This window comes from Panthera tigris, chromosome A3 (assembly GCF_018350195.1).
Source record: "Panthera tigris isolate Pti1 chromosome A3, P.tigris_Pti1_mat1.1, whole genome shotgun sequence".
Classification (NCBI taxonomy): domain Eukaryota; kingdom Metazoa; phylum Chordata; class Mammalia; order Carnivora; family Felidae; genus Panthera; species Panthera tigris.
In genome coordinates, this window is record NC_056662.1 from 8,251,431 (window position 1) to 8,275,000 (window position 23,570).

Here is a 23,570-nt window from a genome sequence, read left to right on the forward strand (position 1 = left end):
GTGCTGACAGCTCAGAGCCTGGAGCCTGTTTCAGATTCTGTGTCTCCCTCTCTCTCTGCTCCTCCCCCACTCATACTCTGTCTCTCTCTGTCTCAAAAATACATAAACATTGAAACAAATTTTAATGGGTTGGAAAATGACATCATAGACCTTCAAAAAAGCAAGTGCTATTAAATCTGCAGGTGTGTGTGTGTGTGTATGTATGAGTGTGTGTGCACACGTGTGTGTGTGTGGAGGCAGAGGTGTGCCAGGGATAAGCACATGTGCATGGGTGTAAGCCTGGGGGTTGTGTGGTTGTGCGGGGGTGCATACGAGTGTGTGTTGTGGGTGCTTGTTCATGTGCTGGAAGGCGTGCTTATGAAGAGGTTGTGCCCCCGCAATGTGTGTGTGTGGGAGGGTGTGACTGCGGGGGCATGTACAGATCCACAGCTATAAGTGTGTGGGCAGGTGTATGTGCTGGGGGGACGTAGCTCCACCGTGGAGACAGATTTCCCACATAAAGGGAGAAGGCCATGGTCAATCTGTGAGGTCCTGAGATTTTGAGATACAAGTTGCCACTTAAACTTGCCATATGAGACTTTTAGAGGGCCTCATGATTTTACCCTTCCGCCGAGAAGGCCCCTGTATGTCTCATTGCACGATCATTGTGAGATGATCTCTATTGAAATATCCACTTTCTCTGAAGTCTCTAGCTGGTAGGGAAGAGCTTTTCTGATGATCACTTCTTTTGTAGCAGGTTACGAAAATCAGATCCCAAAGAACTCTCGAGCGGTGCGCTGGAGTTTTCCTGGAGTAGCCACCTAAGTGGCCTTAGATGAAGGCTGTCTGGCAGATGCTTTTCACCTTGGACTCCACTTCTGAGGGAGTGTCTGACTCGAGCTCCCCAGTGTGGATTGCGGCCAGCCAGCTTTCCTGCTGGCGGGGCAGAAACGTAACTTCTGGAATAAGAAGCATGGGCTTTTTGTCTTTTCCCTTTAATGCCTTTTATTTTTTAATGTTTTTATTTATTTTTGAGAGAGAGAGAGAGGCACAGAAGGCGCGAGTGGGGAGTGGGGGAGGGAGGGACAGAGAGAGAGTGGGGAGAGAGAAACCTGAAGCAGGCTCCAGTTCTGAGCTGTTTCCAGCACAGACCCCGACGGTGGGGCTTGAACACATGAATGGTGAGATCAGGACCTGAGCCGAAGTCAGATGCCCAGTTGACTGAGCCACCCAGGCAACCTCCTTTAATACTTTAAGGTAAGAAGTTGTCACACATCTAACACTGACGTTTAAAAGAACAGAAAGAGTCATTCATTAACAATAATGGAAGAATGGGGGCAATCTGGGTGGCTCAGTCGGTTAAGCGTCCGACTTCTGCTCAGGTCATGATGTGGTTCATGGGTTCGAACCCCCCGCGTTGGCTCTGTGCTGACAGCTCAGAGCCTGGAGCCGGCTTTGGATTCTGTGCCTTCCTCTCTCTCTGGACCCTCACTCACTCTCTCTCTCTCTCTCTCTCTCTTTCTCAAAAATAAATAAACATTAAAAAAAAAAACCTTTGAGAAAAAGCAATAATGGAAGAATAGAAAGAAAGGGAAAACGCAAAGAGAAGAAAAAGGAAAAGTGCCTGCATATGGTAACATTCACACCCATGAGGAAACACTGATTTTTTATAGGGACAATAAACTTATTCTTGGTAAATAAAGCAGAGTAACTTTGGAGTTAGACAGACTTTCTAACTTGGACAAGATTCCTTATCCCTGAGTTACATCTGTTTTCTGTAACATGGATATAATCTGCACGCTTCTCAAATTTAATACTCATACAAATCACCTAGAGTCTTGGAAAAATATGGATTCTGGGGTAAACTGTGAGTGTTCACATAAACATGCAAGATCTACAAATTATTCTGTCCAAGTTGCAATAGGATCAGACTCCCGATTGACTTCCCCCTCGTTGCCGGGGAAGCACCACCATTTGACCTTGCACAAGAACCAGACTGCAGGAGGTTTGCGTATGGTCCTCCAGCAGCAGAAGATCAGGTCACAGGATCCGGACTGTGAGAGCTATTTGGCATCTGCTCCTATACAAAGGCTGCTTAAGTCCTCTGCTAGCTGAATTTTGTTTTCCCAATGGACAAGAGAGCTCTCCCGGAGTTTTCTTGCTTCTGAATAGTTCACTTGGCCCACTTCACGAATACTGAACAACGACCAGCTATCCATTTGCATTCGTCCTGGAGTTGACTCACCCAGACCAACAGAGGTACTTTCCACCGGTTCCCCGTAGGTGCCTGTCCCTGTGGAGGTTTGCACTGCTGGTTCCTATTAAAGCTCTGGCAAAAACACAATCAGAGCTCGACGATGCTTCATGAAAGTCAACAGCCACAACAAGAAACGTTCAAGGCAGGTTCTCGACTTACGGTGAGCAAAAAAAACGAAATGGACTTTGCTTCCAAAGTAATGAGCAGTAATTATTTCTATCATGGGATTTCTCCAATTTTCACCCCGATGGAAAAGCCAAGTTATATTATGAAAAAAAAAACCCACAAAGAAAATTAAAAAAAAAAACATAGAATAGGTATCAAAGTGATAATGCAATGATGATGTAATTGTATTTTGATTTGATTTTAAGTAGGCTTCCACACCCAGTGTGGAGCCCATCACGGGGCTTGAACACATAACTCTGAGATCAAGACATGTGCTGACATCAAGAGTCAGACACGTGGGGTGCCCGGGTGGCTCAGTCGGTTTAAGCGTCCGACTTCAGCTCAGGTCACGATCTCGCCGTCCGTGAGTTCGAGCCCCACATTGGGCTCTGGGCTGATGGCTCAGAGCCTGGAGCCTGCTTCCGATTCTGTGTCTCCCCTCTCTCTCCTGCCCCCCTCCTCCCATTCATGCTCTGTCTCTCTCTGTCTCAAAAATAAATAAACGATAAAAAAAATAATTATAAAAAAAAAAAATTAAAAAAAAAAGTCAGACATGTAATTAACTTAGCCACCCTGGCACCCTGACAATGTAATTTGAAAAGTCAGTGATGAAACATATACAGCACAATGGGATTTTTTCAGCATCAATGGATTTTATCATAGGTAGCTCAACTTCACTCTAGATTTGATAGTTATACCTACACCTTCTAAAACTGTTATTGATAATAACAGATAATACTATTTACCATGCAACAAATACTGTTCATAATATTAACTCATTTAAAAAATTCTTTCCATTTTCATGTGGAGATGTGTTATTACTTTAAAGACTGCACTGGGGCGCCTGGGTGGCTCAGCCGGTTAAGCGTCTGACTTTTGGCTCAGGTCATGATCTCACGGTTTGTGAGTTCGAGCCCCGTGTCGGACTCTATGCCAACAGCTCAGAGCCTGGAGCCTGCTGCGGGAGATTCTGTGTCTCCCTCTCTCTCTGCCCCTACCCTGCTCACACACATACACACACTCTCTCTCTCTCTCAAAAAAAGACATTTAAAATTAAGAAAAAAGAAATTAAAATAAAGAGTGCACATCTTCTTTTGTACAGATTTCTACTTTCTTAGACATGTGAAAAAAAAGAAAAAATGAAATAAAAATATTCCTTTATATATAAGATTTGTAATGAAACATATTATTTACTAGGAACTGTTTTTCACTAGAACCGTAAAAATCAATCAACTCAAACAAGTACAGCTATAACAAATAAGACGTTTAATCTCTGTTACCTTGTAGTATATTATTTGACATTTATTGAGCACCTAAACTGATCCAAGCATAGATATAGGTACTAAGAATATAGCAGAAAACAAGACAGATAGTCTTCCTGCCTTTAGGGAGCTGACATCCTAAAGCAAGGTAGAATTCAAGTTACAAGACTGTAATATATATAATACCATTATATATTATATATATTATATATTATATATATAATATATAAATATATTTATATATTATATATTATTTTTAATATATTATATAATATATATTATATAATATATTACATATTATATATATATATTATATTTATTATATATTTTACATATATATAAATATATTTAAATATATTTAAATATTTAAATATATATATATATATATTTATATATATTTAAATTTATATATAATAATATATATTATATATTTATATTTATATATATATTATATATATGTTACTATATTATATAATATTTATTATTATATATTATATAATTTATATAATATATTATATTATATATAATATAATATATTATTATATATATTATATATATATTTATAATATATATGTATATATATAAATAAATATACTTAAATATATAAATATAAATATAAATATATATAAATATATATTAATATATTAATATATATATAAATATATATATATAAAATAATTATATATAAATATATAATATATATTTATTATATAATTATATATATAAAATAAAATATATTATTATAATAATATATATATATAAAAAAAATATATATTTATATATTATATATTTTATATATATATAAATATATTTAAATATTTAAATATATATTTATATATTTATATATATATTTTTATATATTTATATATATAATATATATATATTTATATATATTATATATATATTATATTATGTATATATTATATATATTATATATATATTTATATAATATATATATTATATTATACATATATATTATATATATATTATAATATATATATTATATATATGTATATATAAATAAATATATTTAAATATATAAATATAAATATATATATATAAATATATAAATATATATATAATATAAATATATTATATATAAAATTATATAAATATAAATATATATAAATATATAAATATATATATAATATATAAATATATTATATATAAAATATATAAATATAAATATATATTATATTTATATATATTATATAATATATTTATATATAAATATTATATATAATATATATAAATATAATATATATAAATATAATATAAATATAATATATTTATATATATTATATAATATATAAATATATATAGAGAATATATATAGAGAAATATAATAATATATATGATATATTAATATATATTAATTATATATAATTATATATATAAATATATATATTTTCTATATATTATGTATATTATATTATATTATATATATTATATATATTATTATATATAATATAATATATTATATAATATATATTATATATATTATACTTATATATTATACATAATATATATACATATATATAAATAGAGAATATATATAGAGAAATATAATATATAATATATTAATATATTATATTAATTAATATTAATTAATTCATATATTAATTAATAAATATAATATATAATATATTATATATGATAATTATATATTAGTATATAGAGAGAAATATAATGTATATATTATATTTTTATATATTATCTTTATATTTATATTTATATATAATATAATTATATAATATATAATATATATAAAATATATATAATAATATGATTTATAATATATAATATATTATATATTTATATTATTTATATTATATTATTATATATAATATCTAATACAATAATATAAATATATAATGTATATTATTTAATTATATAATATATAATAATTATATTATATGTATTATATATATTAAGGGAATAAAAGACAGAGCCACTATTATTTCCATGTTATCGATGAGGAACCAACTCAGCAATACATGGAGGGATAGAATGAAACTCGGGTGTAGCTTAAAACTCCCTAAGAAACAAGCTTTCTCACATAAACAGCAAACTAATACTTACCTTAGAGTTTGCCGCTGTTCGTAGAGATAGTACAATATGTGGCACACACATAGGAGCTCCTTGACTCCTCGGTAAATTATACTTTGTTGTACAAGGAGAATGATTCACGAGCCTGAGTGTGCACATTGTATTTTTCATCTCTTTCGCAATGGAACAGCTCTTTTAATGAGGAACCTTTTCAAAAGTTCTCCCCAACGATGGGACTCAGTCAGTTAAGCGTCCAGCTCTTGATTTCAGCTCAGGTCATGATCTCAGAGTCGTGAGATTGAGCCTCGAGTTGGGCTCCTTGCTGGGTGTCGAGCCTACTTGGGATTCTCTAAATAAATAAGTAAATAAACAAACAAACAAACTTTTTTTTCAAAACGTTCAATAAGAAGTTCTCTCTGTGTAAACACGTCTTGGGGGATTTAGGATGCATTTTTCCATAATGTAACTTTAACTTACCAACAGGACTGAATTGTACTCGGAAATCATTAAGCATATTTGGGGCCAGATGAATGTTTGGGAAGATAGTGTTTAATTGTGTCAGGAAGGTATTTCGAGAATTCACCTTGAAGCACCTGGGTGGTCAGTCAGGGTAAGCATCCAACTCTTAGTTTCAGTTCAGCTCGTGATCTCACGGGTTTGTGAGTTCGAGCCCCGCGGTCAGGCTCTGTGCTGACAGCTCAGAGCCTGGAGCCTGCTTCGGATTCTGTGTCTCCCTCTCTCTCTGCCCCTCCCCTGATCACACTCTGTCTCTCTCTCGCTCTCTCTCAAAAATAAAATAAAACATTAAAAATTTTTTTAAAATCAAGTATAATCTTAACCTTCCTGACCTATAGGCATAGCAACCCCCAATTTTTGAATGAGGAAACTAGGTCCAGAGAGGTTAAGTAACTTGCCCAAGGCCACGGCTTGCGAGTAATGGAGCCATGGTTTCAATCCAATCTGTGGAGACTGAAAATTACTGTTTTTTGTCATACAGAATCGCTTTCTATATGACACACAAATAAAGCCCTCCAGGATTTACCAGCAAGTTCTCAGAAAACAAAAAATGCGTTGATACTGATCTTTTGCTTTCCCTAAAGAATGAGGAAAAAATCAATAATCAATTGCCTATTATTTGCTTATTGGGTGCTGGCCATGGTAAACACCACTAGATCATATACTCCAGGAGAGACAAAACCAAGGAGACAATGTCTGTAATTTCAGGGAGATTTTTTCTCTAATTAGGCAGAGGACTCTGAGACGAATATACTAGAGATTACTTATGAGCCCAATTCGTGTACTTCGTCACTTTAATGATAAACATTTCAGAGCTTTAGTAGATGCCAGGAACTTCCAATGCTTTGTCATCCTCAGAAAAACCCCACTAGGTGGGTAAGGACCATTATCACCACCTTGAGAGGAGGTACTTAAGCTTACAAAGACGAATACATTAACCCTGGTTTATCTGCCTACCGGGCTAACTGGGATTTGAACTCACCAGCATTTCTTTGCTAATATTCCTTTGGCTTAATCAATTATACAGTTTCCCAAGTTGAAATTGCAATGTTAAGTTGGACACAAGGTATGATCATTGAGAGGTTATATGTTGCCCCTTTTGTATGTAGTTTGCAAAAACCAAGGCATGTAAACACAGGAATGCTATGAGGTAATATCCACTAAATGTTTCTCCCGTGCTGAGAACTGTGTACTCACTACTCTCACAGCGAACCCCAGATTGGCTAATATTATTATTATTGCTGTTCCATGAAGCTTAGGCTTTACTCAGGTTGTGAGGTTGATTCTAACCCCATCTATTCCTCAGATGTGGAAGGCAAGTCCTCTACAGATCTAGGGCCTTACACCAAGTTTAGTAAAGACTCTGAAGCACAAAACTATATAACCACTTAATATATTTGAAAGAGTTTTGTGTTTTTCAGTAGTGAAAGCAGCTATTGTCCTTCCAAAGAGTCTTCCACCGCACCCTCGCCACACAAGCTCACACACACGCACGTGCACGCGCGCGCGCACACACACACACACACACCACACACTCACACACTTTGTCAGCTGTGGTGGTGGCTTGGTGTGTGAGGGCTGGAGTATAATTATCCATTCAGGACTTGGTAAGATTTCCCAGAACAAAACAGAGGGCCTGGACCTGTCTCCGTAATGAGGGTGGGCATTTATGAGATGCTACAACATCTCTCATTAGTAATTCCCAGCAGGATCCCGGCAGGATGACTCAGAGAGGCTTCGTAATAAGCTAGGGATGAGGCCCAGTCAGGAAGAGTGTTTCTGGGACTGGTCATTTTGAATTTAGCTGTGCCTTGTCAAGGAGGGATGTGTGTTTATGTCAAGCAAGTTTCCAAGAACCAATCTTCTTCTCTCTGCAATCCGGTGTACAAATTACTGGGGACTCTCTCCACTGGACACGAGAAGCCAGTTTTCCTGAAATAAGAATTCTCTTGCTGACCATCGTTGGCACTAAGGACTGCCTGCACTGCCCAAGTGTCTACTTGGAGTTTATAAAGCAACATAGTGCTAGATTCATATGAAAAACCTAGAAAATATGAAATTATTTCCCTTTCTTCTTGAGTGCATCTGCAGGGAGGGGAAGCAAAGAAAAAATAAGGAGGGGGGATAACTTAATATCTGACTTAACAATAAGAGTTAAGCGGTCAATAAATATATTGACCATTCTCTATGTGCCGAGCACTTGCCAGACACAAGATAGACACGATAGACTAAATTCATCTTCTATTTGGAATTCTTCTTCCTCTTCCCCTTCCCCTCCTCCTCCTTCTCCTCCTCCCTCTCCTCCCCCTCCTCCCCCTCCTCCTCCTCCTTCTTCAGTTTTTCAACCACCATTAGCACATAAGGCCACATTGCATCACGTAGCCCCCCACAAACTGATCCCACCTACCCCCTTTTGGTGGTATTTCCACTTAGAGAATATTTCCAATATTCTGAGATGTTCTTGGTTTAAGAAAGGTGGTATAAGATGTAGATGGGTGTATATCGTAAGGGACAGAATCAGAAAATTGGGGGGCTGAATCCCACACGAGCCACATGTGACATTGGGCTTAACTCTGGTTTTATTTCTTCATTTATTTTTGTCATTGGACTGAACTAAATGGGGAAACTTATGTAAAATGTCTAGCTTAAGTGCCTGGTTTATCATAAGCCCTAGAAAGCTTTCATTTGTATGCTATGTAACATAAGATGTATATATTACATATAGGATATAATCTATATAGTATGTGATATATAAAATGTACTATCTAATATGTATATATAAATGGATATCTGTTAAGCAGATATGATACATTATGTTAACATCCTATAATAGTAGATATAATGCATTATATTAATACAATTAAAATAATAATTAACATAACACCTTACATTAATATAGGTATTGTTAACATTAGCAATCATTAACATCTCAGGACAAATCTGAAATGGCAGTGTTCCAGCTCAAGGTGGACCGCAAAAGTTTTCGAGAAACCTGAAAGTTTACAATAAACTCACCAGGGAAGGGGTTGCCGAACAGTCGGGTCAGAAAAGAGCCAGTCACGTGACTGGAAAGCCTGGCGAGGAAACTTCTGGCCGGCGGTACTTGCTGGTGCTGGGTCATAATGACAGCACACGAATTACTTTAAAACACTCAACAAAAATCTTCACCTTCTCTTCCTGAATGAGTAGAACAAGTTCTACCCCTGGCAGCTAGGACGACTCCCGAAAGTGTGTGTGTGTGTGTGTGTGTGTGTGTGTGTGTGTGTCTTGCTTGCTTGGGGTGCACTTTGCAAGGGAGGGTGGGGAAGGTGGGGCAACGCGACTTAACGCTGCCTGGGCGCATCTCTGCACAGGGCAGTCGGTGTCCAAAAAGAGACGGGGCCGATGGACTTGGGAGAGGTAACCCAGCCTCGAGGGCAAGCCACGTTTTCACCGCGCATTTCAGAACTGCCCCAAGAGGAGGTAACAACGACTACACGGAGTACTGACTGCGGACAAGGCTCTGTTGTGTGCGCTTTACCGACTGTAATTCATTAAATCTTCAGAAGAACCGAGCAAATGGGGCAGCCAGGGAGGAGCCTGCACACCCAGCTGGCTCTCCTCGCCCCGGCGAAGACCCGAAGGTTGAAATGCCCTCTCTGGACGCCTTTCACTAAGCCTCAAAACACCCCGCGCTGAGAGGCGCAGAAAGCCAACCTTCCTCCAGAGAGAGCTGGGTCCGGGCTCCCGGGAGGCGCGCGGACCCCGGGGCCCCCCTGAAGGCGCCGGCAGCCTCCCCGGGGCCGCCCTCGGAGACCTCGCCCGCCCGGCAGCGCGATTGTGCAAGCGCGGGGCTGCAGCCGCGGCCGCCACTGCCGGCTCCTGCCCGCCGGGTCAGGGCGGGGAGGCGCGCGCCGGGCGCACACCCGGTGAACTCCGGGCGGAGTCGGCCGCGCTCCCGCCCGGGGAGCAGCGTACCCGCCACCGAGGCCCGGGCGCCCTCGCTCACCTCGCTGACTCCATCCTATTTCCACCCCAGCCCTGCCCTCCGCCCCCCCCCCACCCCCCGGGTCCCGCGTCCCTCCGGGCCAGGCCAGCCGGGGCCCACTGCGCCCTACCCAGCCTGCTGATTGGCCACCCGGGGCCTGCCCCGTGTCCATAAATACGTGGTCCCTGGGCATGGAGCATGGAGAGGGACGGGAGGACAGCGCGGCGCCGCGCAGCATCCCTCTGCCCTCATTGACACCTCCACTCCGCGGCTCCGGACCTGGAAGTCAGCCTCGCAGCCCCACAGGCGGACCCACACCCCTTCCTTTCCCCTTCCAAGAGACACCCGGCCCCCGGAGGCACTCCTCCAGCGGGTCCCCGCGCCCTGAGGCCGCCGCGCCGGGCAGCGCCGAGCATCCTTGCCGCGGTCCTCTCTGCTCCCCTTTCCTCCGCCGCCCCCTGCGTCACGCCTGCTGGCCCTCTTCGCCCTTCTCCCCCAGAATCGTCACCCCCCCCCCGATCCCGCTCGCGCCTCTTTAACAAAGTCGTGCTTCCCGGTCCCCGCGCGTTCCCACGCGCCAGGTGTCCCCCGCGGCCATGAGCTCCCCCATCGGCAAGAGCCGCTCCCTTGCCGCCGTCCTCCAACAGCTGCGCCACCTGGGGCAGCCCCCCAGGGCCGTGACGTCTGCGGCGTGCGCGCCCCCTCGGCCGCGGGAGGTGCCCCTCTGCCCGGTGATGGAAGGCGGCGAGGCGCAGGACGCGGCCGCCCTGCCGGGTCCCACCAACTGGCCGCTGCTGGGCAGCCTGCCGGAGATTCTCTGGAAAGGGGGGCTCAAGAAACAGCACGACACGCTGGTAAATGCCTCGTCGGGCCCCAATTCCCTCTCCCCTCTCTGCCCGCGCCCCAAACCTCCCGAGACGCGCGGCCGGGGCGCACGGGGCGCTCCGGCGTCGCGGCAGCGGCGGGGGCCCCGGGAGGAAGGAGGCGGGAGGAGGGAGACGCGCTCCGGGACTGCTCTGGGGGGGGGGGGGGGGGGGGGACGCGCGCTGACCCGGCCCTGGCCTCCGCTGCAGGCCGAGTACCACCGGAAATACGGCAAGATTTTCCGCATGAAGTTGGGTTCCTTCGACTCGGTGCACCTGGGCTCGCCGTGCCTGCTGGAAGCGCTGTACCGCACGGAGAGCGCGTACCCCCAGCGGCTGGAGATCAAGCCCTGGAAAGCCTATCGGGACTACCGCCGGGAGGGCTACGGGCTGCTGATCCTGTGAGTCCGGGCGGCGGCTGGAAGCTGGGAGGGGGTTCTCCGCAGGGTCCCCTTCCTACGCAGCGGGGCACGAAAGCCCCCACCAGGCGCAGTCTCCAACTCCTGCCTGCATCAGAACGGGTTGCACACAACTGTCCTGCGCGCCCAACACCTGCGTCGTCTCTGGCAACTGGGCAGGGCCATGCCTTTCCGTCCAAGAAAGCCCAAAAGGGTTCTACAAATAGCGGGGTTCAGACTTTGGGGCCAGACGAGGTCGTGAAGTCAGCGTGCCAGGCCAACCTATTCTATACAAAATTATCCCTTACAGTTCTCTGTATTCCCCTTCTTTGAGCTCCAAAGCCAGAAATTGACTTCTTTGGCTTTTGACAGTTACCTTTTTTTTTTTTTTCTGGAGGGGAATGGGGGGTTATGACCCAGATCTAGTCAGAAAGGTGAGGTTCAGGGGCGTCAGGGTTGCATTGTAGGTAAGTAAAGGCCATAATGTGGTGAGATTCCTCTGCTTTTAATGGTTAGCATTTAACAGGTTAGCGCGTTTGGGTTTTTTTTTTTTTTTTTAATCCCTAATAGTTGTATTTTGGAGGATAATATATTTACTGGAATTAAAAGCCATAGTTATGCGTGGTGCATCAGAGGCTGTGCCGTCTGCTCTGGGATGAGGGAAGAAGGTGGATGATAAGCATGAGAGAGAGGGAGAGAGTATCCCAAGCAGACTCCACACCGCCAGCATGGAGCCTGATGCCGGGCTCAAACTCACAAACCATGAGATCATGACCTGAGCTGAAGTCGAGAGTGGGTCGCTTAAGCGACTGAGCACCCAGGAATGTGACTTTCAACCCGAGTCAGTGACTAAGAGAAGACAACGTTGCTCTCAAACAGATCTGGGTTACTGGCGAAGGGAATGTTCAGGTATCTACTCTTACTGCTGAGAATTGAGGTACCTGGCCTCCCAAATCAACCCCCGCAAGGGCACCTCAAAAGGCCCGAGCCCGTATTATCTGGACTTCACCTTTCTGGTGTAATCTTACGTGGAGAGGAGAGGTGCTTTTTCACCCCGTTGTGAAACCAGCCCCCAGTGTTCCAATGTGCATATTCTCTGGATAGTTCTTAGCAGGAGTCTCAGTGCTTATTTGATTATTTAGTTCACACAATTCCAGCACTGGAGGTGTCTTTGCTGCTCCCTTCTTTTCTTTGCAATTTGCTCTACGTATAATTTTGCTTCTCTCCCAGGGAAGGAGAAGACTGGCAGAGAGTTCGGAGTGCCTTCCAGAAGAAACTAATGAAACCAGTGGAAATTATGAAGCTGGACAACAAAATCAATGAGGTTTGCAGGCTGGGGGCACCTTCCCTGGGACTCCTGGGGAGGGAGAGATGTCTATGGAACTTTAAGTCATAGCTACAAAGTACAGGTGGTTTGGATGGTTCAGGGGTCTCCCTTTACTCCTCGCTGTCTACTTCCTTCTCCGCCAAAACCTTCCTCCTCCTTCCTTCACTCTTTTGCAAAGTAACATCTCAGTGAGGGAACGATTACCCGCAGAGACTCTGGTATTCCGGTCTTGGATTTGAACCTCAGCCCTCCACCCTCTGGCCCTGTAAACTGACTATACCCTTAACTTCCCTAAGCTTCACTCTCCCACTCTATAAACTGGGGCCTCGCAGGATTAAATGAGATAATGCTTATAAAATTCCTAGGTCGTGCCATTTTAAGCTGGGTTTTGCAGGATGAGTAGGAGTCTTCAAGCCAGAGCAAGTGTAGAAAGGCGTTCAGGCAGAAAGAATAGCTTGCTGAAAAATAGTCAGATGACATTATGTGTTCAGGAAATAGTACGTTCGGTGCAGCAGAGATGAGGCTGTCTGTGCAATGATGCTGGACAGAGGGCAGCTCTTAACAATGTTTTTGTACCGTGGTAAGGCATTTAGACATTGTCCTTTAGTTAACAAGGGCCAAAGAGGGAGGGATTTAAGCATACAGTAATCTCTTTACTCCTGTTCACTTTGGGTGTTTATTTGGAACTGAACTTGGACCAGAAAGGATCATATAGGTGCAAGAGTGCCAACCCAGGAGGTTTCAGGGACCAGGCAACGAATATAAATGTATAAGGAAGGCCCAGCAGGGATTTTTGCAAACAGGATGGGGCATGCCCTTTCTAGGAGGGACAGCTGCCCCATTCCAGCAAGTGACTGTCACATGGGGATGTGGACCTAGTGGCTCCAGATTTTATCATTATTATTATTTTTTGGCTAAGTGGTGAAAAATTCCATATGTTGATGAGAAATTTCTGGATTTTGGGGGGGGGAAACAAATGCAAAGTACTTTTTAATGCACTAAGTGGACAAATTCACAATGCCCGTGGGTGGGCTTGGTACTCACACATACCTTGTTCCAGGCCCCAGCATGGCCGCTTTGTAGCCACGTGTCCAAGGGTGAGTGCCTTAGCCTCACTGGAAGCCCATTCTCTTGTCTGTTTCCGCGGGAAATGGAAGGAAGATCGTATTTCCTACCTCACAGAGTTGTGGGGATCCGCTAACATAGCACGCTTCAGGCACTGCTTGGTACTATACAAGCCTTGTAAAATGTGAGGCTTTAGTCATCAAAAACCCTGATTTGGGGGGTGCCTGGGTGGCTCAGTCTGTTAAGTGTCCAGCTGGGGCTCAGGTCATGATCTCACGGTTCGGGAGTGCAAGCCCCACATGGAGCTCTCTGCTGTCAGTGCAGAGCTTGCTTTGGATCCTCTGTTCCCCCCTCTCTCTCTCTCTGCCCCTCCCCTTCTTGTTCTCTCTCTCTCTCTCTCTCTTTCTCTCTTTCTCATAAATAAATAAACACTTAAAACAAATCCTGATTTTGGCCACTGGCATCTAGAGCTCTTACATAACATGTCCCAGGTCACAGAGCTACTTAGCAAAGGAGCTGTGTCTAGAATTTGCAGATTTTTCTGGTCCCAAGTTCAAAACGCTTAACACGACGCCAGCTAGTAAGGAGATATTTGCTGGCCCAGGTATGGAGGCAGCAAACCTCATAGGGCTTGGGGTGTTGTGACAACTTGGTTGATTCCCCATTCCGATTAGAAGAAATGTTTTCCTTTTCTTAAATTTAGATCAAGAGCTGAAACCTAAGATTTTGGGTGGTTGCGGGAAAAGCTGAGAAAATAACCCAGGACGAGGTTGTTAGGGCAGGAGGTGAGCCCCCGCAGGAGAATATGTAATTAGTGTTGCTTCATAATGAATAACGTTATAAGCAGTGAATATACAAGGTAACAAACCCCGAAGTCAGCCTACTGAGCTTTTAACCTTTTGTTTTCCTTTAATGACTGAAATGTGTCTTTTGTGGTTTCTTTCCTTTAAGGTCTTGGCTGATTTTATGGGTAGAATAGATGAGCTCTGTGATGAGAGAGGCCGCATTGAAGGCTTATACAGCGAACTGAACAAATGGTCATTTGAAAGTAAGTTTGTCAGAGTACCTGGGTGGCCCAGGCGGTTAGGCGGCTGACTCTTAATCTCCACTTAGTTCTTGATCTCAGGGTTGTGAGTTCAAGCCCCGCGTTGGGCTCTGCACTGGGCGCCAAGCCTACTTAAAAAACAAAAGTAAGTTGCCTTCGCCGACTTGTTCATTTGATTTTCCAAGGGATTTTGAGGCTAAAACGTGGCTCTGAGGATAGTTCCTCTATAACCACATACTGTTGCTGACAAAGAAGGGCCACCTGCACAGTCTTTTGTGTTTTCGGGCACTTAAGTTATGCTTTGCACTATAGGTTGTTCATACAGTCATTCAACAAATATTTATTGAACACCTGCTATGTGCCCGGCACCGTGCTCGGTCCTAGAGATAGAGCAGCGAACAAAACAGGCGATGACCGGGCTCCCGTGGAGCTTAGGGTCTGGTAGGGGTGACAACCAACAAGTAAACACACTTTATTATATACTTTCCCAAGAGGTAAGGGTAAAGTATGCGATAAAGAATGGTAGTGCCTAGAGGAGGCAAGTCTGCTTTGGTTAAGGAGACAGTCGAGGTGACACCTAAAAGAACAAGCCACAGGGCATCTTTGGGAAGATTATCGCAGACTGTGGAGACAGGCAGGGCACATCCCCCTGCGGAGGAAGCATGGGCAATGAGTCCGAGGCTCTAAGTGGGTGGGTGGGTGGGGGGAGGGAAGGAGGAGCTGAGGAGAACCAAGCCAGGGGCCGGAGGTCTCAGCCAGAACTCGGGCTTTCAGTTCAAGTCTGATGGTGAGCCATGGAGCATTCCAAACAGAAGCTGGGGATGATCCCTTTCTTCAGGGAACCCTCAGGGAATAGCAAGCAGGGCTCTGCCTGGCCCAGGAAGCTGCCCAGGGGCGAGAGGCAAGGAAACACTTCTTATAGAGTGGGCAGGCACCTGACCGAGGAAGTTCAAGGCTGTGGGAGAATCCGAAGGGCTGCATCAGCTGAGGTTGGTCATGGCCCTGGTGCCGTATCAGCTAAGTCCTGGAAGATGAGTAGGAATTCACCAGGTGAAGGTGAATGAAGGAGCAAAGGAAGAACAGGAAGGTGTTCAGAATGACGGGAGCGTGTCCTGCAAGGGAGGGGCACTGCGAGGGCAGAGGATGGGAGGAAGGCAGCAGCCGACCCCTGTGAACCAGGGATGGGAATTCGGTTTTGAGCACGGGGGCACCTGGAAGTGATGTTCTACGAAGGGTTTTTAGCAGAGGGTGGCTTGGGCTGATGTGCTGGAAGGATTGCTCTGGATGCTACTGTGAGGGATCGGAGAGGGCACCCCGGGAGGGAGGCTTTTGTCGTGACCTGTCTCCCCCATCAGCTCAGCCTCACTTTAAATTTTTTTGTTTACATTTATTTATTTTTGAGAAACAGAGTGAGACAAAGCGTGAGTGGGGGAGGGGCAGAGAGAGAAGGAGACACAGAGTCCAAAGCAGGCTCCGGGCTCTGAGCCGTCCGCACAGAGACCGACGTGGGGCTCGAACCCACGAACCGTGAGATCATGACCTGAGCCGAAGTCGGATGCTCAACCGACTGAGCCACCCAGGCGCCCCTCAGCCTCACTTTAAAGCTGCAGCCCACCCGACTATGTTAGCACATTAGAAAACACCATGCAAAGAAGAAACCCGCAGAAGGTGTTAAGGGGAAGAGGACAGGAAAAAGTGAAGGGATGATTACAGAGGAGGAAAGGGAGTGTATATTTTGGAAACTGTCCACTGGAAATACCCAAATGAAGGAGTATCAAATGCATGTCTTTGCAAGTCAAAGAAGATGTGACCATGGTGGTTTAAGAATTATTGTCTAGCGTTATGAGAAGTCTCGAGGAAGGCAGTCCACGGCCGGCACACAACTGATGTCACTGGGGACCCTTTCTATCTTTTTGCTCATCCATCCTTTTTTTTTTTTAATGTTTTTTTTTTTAATTTATTTTTGAGACAGAGAGAGACAGAGGGTGAGCAGGGGAGGGGCAGAGAGAGAGGGAAACACAGAATCGGAAGCCAGCTCCAGGCTCCGAGCCGTCAGCCCAGAGCCCGACTCGGGGCTCGAACCCACGAACCGTGAGATCACGACCTGAGCCGAAGTCGGACGCTCAACCGACGGAGCCACCCAGGCGCCCCTTGTTCATCCATCCTTATTGGCTTGTTACAAAATGGCTACTGCCTCTCCTGGTCTCCCCTCTGCCTTCTAGGCAAAAAGAGGAAGGAAAGAGGGAAGAGTTAAGCCAAGCGCACTTGCTCCTTTTATCAAGAAAGTGTAAGTATTTCCTGTAAGCCTCCCTGGCCACTCCTGAGGTTGGTATGGCCCTGGTGCCGTATCAGCTTCTCAGGCTGCTACCGGAAGCCTGGGAAGTCAGGGAACGTGATTGACACCAGGGTCTTAGATCAATCCAGATTGTTACCCGAGGACTGATATGTTGACACCCTAAATAAAATCGGGGTTCTCTTAGGAAAGAAACGGGGGAGAATGAGTACGGGTAGGCCGTGAACAATGACTGCTATGCATGCTATCCAGGACAAACTCTGACAAAAGCCAGACACTGAAGGACAGATTCATTCGTGTATAAAAATGGTTACGTTTTCACCGCGGCATTTCTGACCAGGAGGTTCTGCAGGGGTTGGGTCATGGGGCGTGGAGACAGCTTCTGGAAAGTGGGAAAAGTATCGTCATGCCCCTTTCTCCCAGACTTTCTCCCTTTCCTCTGTTCTTTGAAAAGACCTCACTTTCACAAAAGACGGAATCGTGCCTTCAGTAGCCAGCTACTTGGAGACCCCAGTATTGCTGCGATTGTGTGACTGTTGGTTGTTTTTAAATAACAGGCATCTGCCTTGTGCTCTATGAGAAGAGATTTGGACTCCTTCAGGAGAATGCAGGAGATGAAGCTTTGAACTTCATCACGGCCATCAAAACAGTAAGCATCGCCTTGAGGAGCACAATTTTCCTGATTTGCAGAATTTCACAAACGCGTCGTGTTTCCCCAGGAGTAGCACACACACGTTGTTTTGTCACAATAGTCAAGTGTTAATTTCAAGGTGTTATGTGTTTTCATGGATGGATGGGCATGGATGGTCATGAACCAGGAAGCATGCTACATCATGGTTTAGGCAAGTTTAAGTAGGTGTTTCAGTTGAAGGTCAGTGGGTGGGAGTCCTATTTCAAAAAGAGTCTGACCTTTTTCAGATGTAAAATTTTTGAATCCTTAGGTCACAGGGGGATATAGAGATACTGTGAAGCTGGTACAGAAATGGGTGAAGTTTGGAAATCATTGGAAATTGAAGTCAATAAGAAAGTGATGGTTTTCCTTTTTCCTTCTTGTGTAAAATATTTAGGTCATAGAATCAATTTTTTTTAATGTTTATTTATTTTCGAGAGGGGGGCACATCCAATGGCAAATCGTCCCAAAGATTGTTTTCAATGTGCTATGGGGCCCAGGGGAGGGTTCCACCCCCAGAGTTGGTGGGAGAGGCCTGGGGGGTGGAGGGGGGGGAGTGGGGCCTTTGAGTTCCTGCCTTTCTGGAAGCACGGGGTGCGGGGTGTGGAGAACGCTCCTCTTCCGGTGAGGCGGTTGTCTTGGAGACAAGGGGAATCCAGAATGAAAAGGCGTTGCGTTCCCCACAGATGATGAGCACGTTTGGGAGGATGATGGTGACCCCAGTTGAGCTGCACAGGAGCCTCAATACCAAGGTCTGGCAGGCCCACACGCGGGCCTGGGACACCATCTTCCGATCAGGTAATGGGGCCACACACACCGGGGATCCCTGTCTCTGGAGCCTCTGCCAGAAGGTCTGGAATGATCCCGATGGAATTTGCTCCTCCTGATTCTTATGGGCTTTGCAGTCACGAGTTTAGAATCTTCCCGGTGTGGACAAATTCTAAGGAAAAGGCACATGGCAGCTTTCTGCAGTTTCTGGGAACTCGAAGCAGTTAAAAACAAGAGCTTTGGAGTCAGATAGGTGGATTCAAACCCAGCTCTGCCACTGGTGTAGTGGGTTGACCACATGTGCTCTCTCTCTTTCCTCCTTGTGTCTTGTGTCTCAAATGGGCTAATAGTAACAATGCCTACCTCACTGCAACCGTTTCTAGGTCTAAGGTAGATACAGTCAAAACCTGGCTTCTCACAATACCCGGTGGGTCCGAGCTGTTTCTGCTACATTATGAGGGGAATATTGATGCTGAATATTGTCCAATGGGTATCTCTGTGCTTACCAATATGTACCAGTAGGAGGTCCCGTATCCTATCATACCATGCTGTGTATTCTATACACACACATAAACATATCCTCATTGAATCGTCACCAAAACCCCTATAAGGTAGGTCCTCCTACTAGCCCTGAGTGACAGAACTGAGACATAAAGAACTAACTTTCTGGCCAGGGTGTGAAGCCAGAGAGAAGGGCTCCCACAACCCAGACTCTAACTGCTGCACCGCTTACGGCCCTTGTTACTGTTGCCAACCTCACCATTATTATTATCCTGGTGGTGGCTGGCACGGTAGACTGAAGGGAGAGAGACGCGTGCCTAGAATGTTCTTTACAAACGTTAGAAGTTTCTACTACTGTCGTCAGCATGCACGGACACGGCAGTGTGTGTGTGTGTGTGTGTGTGTGTGTGTGTGTGTGTGTGTGTTTGATTACACTGGGGACGGTTCTCTCCTCCTCTATGGCCCAGATTTGGGAGCTCAAGTCCCACTACCTGCATTCGTGACCAAACTGGCTAGACGCCTGGATCTGGGTACGAGTTCTGATTCCGAGAGTGGACCCGAGTCCCACCTCTATCTCACGATGGTCTCTTCCACACTCTAAGCTTTTAAACTCAAACTGTGACCTGTAGGCTAACGGTTGTAGCAGCACCTGGGAGCTTGTTAGAAATGCAGATTTCCAGGCCCGCCCCAGACCCCTGATCCCAAATCTGCATTGTAAGAAGATGCCCAGGTGATTCTTGGGTATCTTAAGGTTTGACCCGCCCTGCTCACGCGGTCATCGATCAATTCTTGGCGACTTAACGATGAGGCAACATTAGCTCATTGGACACATTGTCAGTGTCCCTGCAAAGGCCCTGTAAGGTGTCATGGGGGGATTTCGGCTGGGGTTCCCTCACGCTCGATCCTAATCTTCACCTCACTTCCCTTCCCTCTTCTCTTCTCCAATAGTCAAATCTTGCATCGACAGCCGGTTGGAGCACTATTCTGAGCAGCCCAGCAAGGATTTCCTTTGTGATATTTATCTCCACAATCAGCTTTCCAGGAAAGAACTGTATGCAGCTGTCACAGAGCTCCAACTGGCTGCAGTAGAAACGGTAAGGGCTTGATTTTCCTTTGCTGAATGGTCCAGAAAATCTTCTCGTGATGCATTTTATTTATTTATTTTTTTAACGTTTTATTTATTTTTGAGACAGAGAGAGACAGAGCATGAATGGGGGAGGGTCAGAGAGAGAGGGAGACACAGAATCTGAAGCAGGCTCCAGGCTCTGAGCCATCAGCCTAGAGCCTGACGTGGGGCTCGAACTCACGGACCGCGAGATCGTGACCTGAGCCGAAGTCGGACGCTTAACCGACTGAGCCACCCAGGCGCCCCAATCGTGATGCATTTTAAAGAGGCATTCAACTCTCTCATTCCACAAGGATTAACTGAGCACTAGTCTAGCAAAAGGGTGCGAGAGACCCAGTGCACAGCCTTGGTCCTTAAACTTGTGACGGGAGGTGAATTCATGTGCTCTATAGCGGAGAAAATCCGTGCGCTCTGTGACAAATACATACACTCTCTGGGAATTCAGAAGCAGTAAAATTCCACACCATAGAAAGATAGGTCATCTAGGTTTTTCTTTTTCTTATTCTTTGATAATCTAGATTTTTTAAAAAACTGAACGTGTTCTTGAAGGTTGCGAATGTTACCCCAAAGTGCCTGATTGTGGTTGTTACTCTAAAAATATTGCAATGCTCTCTACCAGTCCAATATTTTTTCTTTTTATAAAGTTCATGTAGTTATTTGGAGGGAGGGGGGCAGAAACAGTGGGACAGAAGATCCCAAGCGCCCTCCAGGCTATCAGCGCAGAGCCCGACATGAGGGTCGAACTCATGAACCTGAGCTGAGATCACGTCCTGAGCCGAAACCAAGGGCGAGACACTTAATCGACTGAGCCACCCAGACACCCTGACTTTTTCTGATTTAAAGCTTAAAAGGAGTGAGTCAGGGGAAACTTGATTTCACCTTGCATGAAACAGCTAATTTTAAATGCCCAAATTCTGTCCCCATGTGCTTGATAGCCGTGGGAGTACCAAATCCAGCCAGACTCCAAATGCACATACTGTCCGGGTAGGTTTGATTATCCTTGATCCGTTTTTTTGAGCTCTCACTGGCGGGATGCATGTTAATATTCCTCGTGACCCAACGTTTCATGCACCTGTAATCTCTAAGAAGAATGGGTCCTGCTTCATTTCTTTTCCGTATTTCCCGTTTCTTTAGTGTCTCTTGTCCACAGAAAACGTAGGGGTTTCTACCTCAGGAGGAACAGCAAAGTTGTAATTTCTCCTCATGCCCCAGAAGGCTTTGAAAGGGGGAAATTCATTTCAGCTCACTTTCATACTGAGTCACTTACCCTAAGAGGATCCTTGGAGGGGTAGAAGTAAAGCCTCACCCTTTATCTTTTGTGTTCAACTGGAATGTGAGCTCCAAGGGCAATGACTTGGTTTTGGACCCGCTGTATTCCAGGATGTAGAACAGCACTTTGCATATAGTAGGTGCTCAACAAATACTTGGTGAATCAATGAAAAGACGCAGAAACCAAGTGCCCGCTCTGGGCCAGGCGCTGTTCTAGGTGCTTGAAGGAACACCATGAACCAGAGACAAAGGTCTTGGCCTTCGTGGAACTTAACCACTAGCAGGGAAGACCAACCAGACACACGTAAAGAAATAAATAAATATGATCATATCAAATAGTGGTAGGAGATATGGAGGAAACCATCAGAGTAAGGGGATAGAAGGGGAGGGCAGGGTACCCTCTCTGGGGAAGTGATACGGGAGCTAACGGAAATGGTGACAGGGAGCCAGCCATGGGAGGATCTGGGGGAAGAGTCCTCCCGGTAGAGGAAATAGCATGTGCAAAGGGTCTGGAGCAGCAAAAGCATTGGAGCTGGAGACCTAGCAAATGTGGTCAAGTTGACATTGCAGAAGTCCAGGGGCCGTGTTAGCCAGCAGCCTTAGTAAACCATTCAGATTTTATGACATTGTGATGGAAGCATCTCAGGGCATTATAAACAGGGGAGTAGCCTGATGGAATTTATGTCTTGAAAAGAGGGCTCGGGCTGGTGGGGTGGAAGGTGCACTCAGCGTAGGAAGAGTGGAAGCAGGGAAACGAGCTACGCGATGGATCTCCTCCACGGAGGTCAGGCCGGGATACTTAGGGCCTGTGAGGTCTCCCAGGGCCCTCCCGCTCGATTCAGCCCCTGCAGTTACCCAAAAAGGCCCCGGCTGTCTTACAAGGCTTTGGCGAAAGCTACAATCATTTGTCTTCTGGAAACTCTATTTGGTACTTGCGGTAAGGGACCCGCTGATATGGTTAAATGTTTCCTTTTTAGTCCTGGCAATTCTGGAAGTCACTTTTGGAAAATCAGAGAAATTTGAAAGTGTATCTAATTTGGTGGCTACGCCCTCTTCCTGTTTTGTAAATTGGACTCTTGTAATAATGCCCGCCAGGGTTTGTTTGCATCTGAGGCCACCGGTCTTCCCATGAAGAAGGTTTGCCTTGGAGGCACCTTCTTCCCAAAATAGTAAATACCATTGGCTCCGAATCGTCTCGCACTTTGCTCATTTGTGTGAGTGGCACATGCAATTGGCAGAAGATCTTCGTGTCTGCAATGACCGTTTTTACAGGAATATTTGGCTTATGTTAAGTAAGAAAATAAAAATAAAATAAGGACCTAAAAACAAATACATATGACTACCGGTGGTGAATATCATGAAGCTGAAAGCTATGCTGGCTATTTCTGCCCATATTTTTTCTCTTCTTGTTGCCTTTGGAAAGGAAGTAAAACACTCCACTTAAGGGACCATGAGCCTGTGTCAGAAACTGTGGCTGGTTCCTTGAAATACTCAACGTGATGCTAGAATTTCTTATTTTGCTATTGGCCCCCTCCTGCAAGGGTTCTGTGCATGCGGCTGAAACTCTGGGTTTCACAGATTCAATTCCAGAAATGCATTTTTTCGTGTGCATTTGCACTGTAAAATTAAAAAGAAAAAAAGACTCATTAGCAAAGCTGCTAGGATCCCCATCCCTCTCTCGCCACTGAAGTTTTCTCTCCATTTTCTATTTTAAAAATGTTTAATTAAATGTTTTCCTTATTTTGACATAATCATAGATTCACATGCAGTTCTTTTTTTAAAGTAATATTTGTTTTATTGGGGGGGCAGAATGCAAGTGGGGGAGGGGCAGAGAGAGGGGGACAGAGGATCTGAGGTAGGCTGTGTGCTGACAGGCTCACAGCAGTGAGCCCTATGCGGGGCTCAAACTCATGAACCCGTGAGATCGTGACCTGAGCTGAAGTCGGATGCTCAACCAACTGAGCCACCCAGGCACCCCTCACATGCAGTTCTAAGAAAAAATAGAGAGGAGTCCTTGGACCCTTCACTGACTTTCCCCAGTGGTAACATC

General features: G+C 44.7%; 1 protein-coding gene across 2 annotated transcripts in view; it reads left to right on the forward strand.

Annotated features, from left to right (window-relative positions):
- Window positions 1-10,791: 10,791 nt before the first annotated feature.
- The window catches only part of LOC102967619 (1,25-dihydroxyvitamin D(3) 24-hydroxylase, mitochondrial), a 17,760-nt gene continuing 4,981 nt past the window's right edge, over window positions 10,792-23,570 (forward strand). For both annotated transcript variants that reach the window (XM_042979696.1, XM_042979697.1), the window contains exons 1-7: window positions 10,792-11,049; window positions 11,269-11,459; window positions 12,687-12,780; window positions 14,800-14,896; window positions 17,744-17,835; window positions 18,543-18,654; window positions 20,074-20,219. In XM_042979696.1, coding sequence (XP_042835630.1) covers window positions 10,792-11,049; window positions 11,269-11,459; window positions 12,687-12,780; window positions 14,800-14,896; window positions 17,744-17,835; window positions 18,543-18,654; window positions 20,074-20,219 — 990 coding nt within the window. The remainder of the gene's footprint in view (window positions 11,050-11,268; window positions 11,460-12,686; window positions 12,781-14,799; window positions 14,897-17,743; window positions 17,836-18,542; window positions 18,655-20,073; window positions 20,220-23,570) is intronic.